This window comes from Corvus brachyrhynchos, unplaced genomic scaffold, assembly GCF_000691975.1.
Source record: "Corvus brachyrhynchos isolate BGI_N302 unplaced genomic scaffold, ASM69197v1 scaffold61, whole genome shotgun sequence".
In the NCBI taxonomy this organism is placed as follows: Eukaryota; Metazoa; Chordata; class Aves; order Passeriformes; family Corvidae; genus Corvus; species Corvus brachyrhynchos.
In genome coordinates, this window is record NW_008236478.1 from 7,363,951 (window position 1) to 7,366,369 (window position 2,419).

Consider the following 2,419-nt stretch of genomic DNA (forward strand, 5'->3'; position numbering starts at 1 on the left):
ATTAAGAAAACTAATTATTCTGTTTCTGTCTGTGTGTGGGCTTTTGCATGTCTTTGAAATGGGATATAGGACTAGATGGGTCCTTTGATCTGATTTCTTATCTGGTATAGTTACAAATGCCCCTACTTACAGCTTGTGAGAGACTGTTAGTATTTCAGTGCGCTGAAAAAGTCTTTCATGGTTGAGGCAGGCCAGATATGCCTTGAAGAAAAGATCAAGTTTTCTGAGCCTTTTTTGTCTGTTCTTACCTTCAGGGTATACAGCATGGCCCAAACGGAGAAAAAAGGTGGGCTGCTCCGGAAATCTTCAGCCTCCAAGAAGCCATTGAAAGAGAAAGTGGTGTTGATGTATGATGAAATTTTCACGGTAAGAAGTTGAACATCTTTTCTTTCTAAAGCGTTGTGTTAAATTTTCTTGGTTTAGTTTATGCCGAGGGTTTTTTTCAGTGCATTTCTCTCCTCAAGGTAAGGCCTGCACAGTGAAGGCACATGCTCCAGCCTCTCCTACTGTCATGCAGAGCTCTGTATTCTGCTCTCTTCCAAAATGTCTCCTTGTCCTGTTGGTACCAGAACCGTACCATCTGTGGGAAGTCATGGCTTTCCCAGTATTTCTCACAAAACAATTCAGAAAATAAACAGAGGCATCCCAATTGAGAGCTACTTCTGTTGGTCCTTCTTTTTTTGGGAATCTGTGTAGCCAGAATTCTGCACTGTGAGACCGCTTGGTCATCCAGCGAGTGATACTGACTCTGAGCTACCCATGATATAGACATTCTGTAAATTCTGCCTGAATAATTTATTTGCCCTCATGCCTGTTCCTTTTCCTTTCAGACAGAGGATCCCAGTAAATGCAACCCTAGGTTTTGGGAGGAGCTATTTCTGATGAAGGTAACAGAACGTGAACATCCTGTTGCTGTTCTGCCTATGAAGTGGCAGACTGTCAGTGCAAGGACTTCTGTTTCTAAGGTGTTGGTGATGTGTAATGTGCATGAACTGCTTCTTAACCTGACAGGTCAACCTGGAGTACCTAGAAGGCAAGCTGGAGGCTCTGGATGGGGAAGAATTAATGAAGATAAAAGATAACATCAACTGCTTGTTTCAGCACTGCATCCAGGCCCTGGGTGAGGAGCACCCAATCAGAGTGGTGAACGCATTACAGGTACCACACTGGGAGACAGGGAAGGCTCTCTTCTGCTTCCGATGAGACAATATGTTTGTTGCTGGTATCAAGCACCTTGTGCTTGTTTCTTTGCTACTGAGAAGGAGTAATATCTAAGGGGCGGTTGCTACTTACTGTCTGTGGAGGTTCCAAACGTTCATAGTCTCCTTACTCTTGGCAGAGCAATAGAGGGTTTCAGAATTCAAGAGGGTCTGATGGTGGAGGATGAAGTGGATGGCAGTGAGGAGACAAAGGGGCTTGTTCACATTGCAGGCTGTCAGTTTGGGGTCTCAGAAGGCTGTGACCTTTGTGTTTTAGGCTGTGTAGCTTTTGTGTTTTACTTTCTCCTCTTCTCCCTCATTTCAGCTGCCTTCTTCAATTTCCACATGGGTCAAAATGAAATAAAGCTCTGGAGAAGTTAGTGTGAAATTTACGCAGGATATTGCCCCACCTGGACACTTCCTAACTGGAAGCTGTGAAGAATTATCACCCGGAATTAATAGCCATTTTTGTGCAAGTTGTTCCTTACCAAGGCTCTGCTGTTCCATATCTTGTATGGGAGACTCCCCTCCTCAGTCTCGATATTTGATGTTACTAGTTCACAAGCTGATTCTTACCGTTTGGTGAATGCATTTGCTTATCTTAGCTTTAGGAGTACAGGATATGAAATTCAGGTTTGGAGAAGTCATCTGTAGGAGACATTGGAGCAGCAGTGAGCTGGGAAAAGTTGATTTAAAACAGAATATTTACATCTCTGACGTACAATCTTGCATTGTTTTATTGTTATTTTTAGAATTAGTTTGAAAGGGTTCTATTAAAGTTTTAGTTATAGCTACATAGACAGCTTAGACCAGCCCCAAATTGCTAAACTTGTATCCAGACTCTTGGAAGAAGTTAGGGCAGGTCACAAGAATCCTGCCATTTGCATGTAAATAGGAACCAGGTAACACATCCTGAGCTCAAACTGGGACAATGTTCCCTTAATCAGACTGTGTTTATGTGGAAAATGATCCCAAAGCCAAAACTTATTTAAGCAATCATTTTTTGAGAATGAGCGTGGTGACCAAAGGTTTGTTTAGCCCAGTATCTGTTTCTGTCAGTAACCAAAAAAAGGATGTCTACCTTACCTTTTTGCTTCTGTATGGTTCTAGAGGTCTGCTAATTCCATCAGGTCTGTTTTGTCTCCAGCTTTATCTGAAACTAATTACTTCTCACTGGTGAACTTAAGCTGGAATCTAAAACTGCATTAGTTACATTCCTG

At 42.3% G+C, this 2,419-nt stretch overlaps 1 protein-coding gene across 1 annotated transcript in view; it reads left to right on the forward strand.

Moving 5' to 3' along the window:
- The first annotated feature begins 225 nt into the window (after window positions 1–225).
- CUNH10orf76 (chromosome unknown C10orf76 homolog) overlaps window positions 226–2,419 on the forward strand; it is a 118,886-nt gene continuing 116,692 nt past the window's right edge. The window contains exons 1-3 of the mRNA XM_008643836.2: window positions 226–366; window positions 831–887; window positions 1,012–1,158. Coding sequence (XP_008642058.1) covers window positions 265–366; window positions 831–887; window positions 1,012–1,158 — 306 coding nt within the window. The 5' untranslated portion in view covers window positions 226–264. The remainder of the gene's footprint in view (window positions 367–830; window positions 888–1,011; window positions 1,159–2,419) is intronic.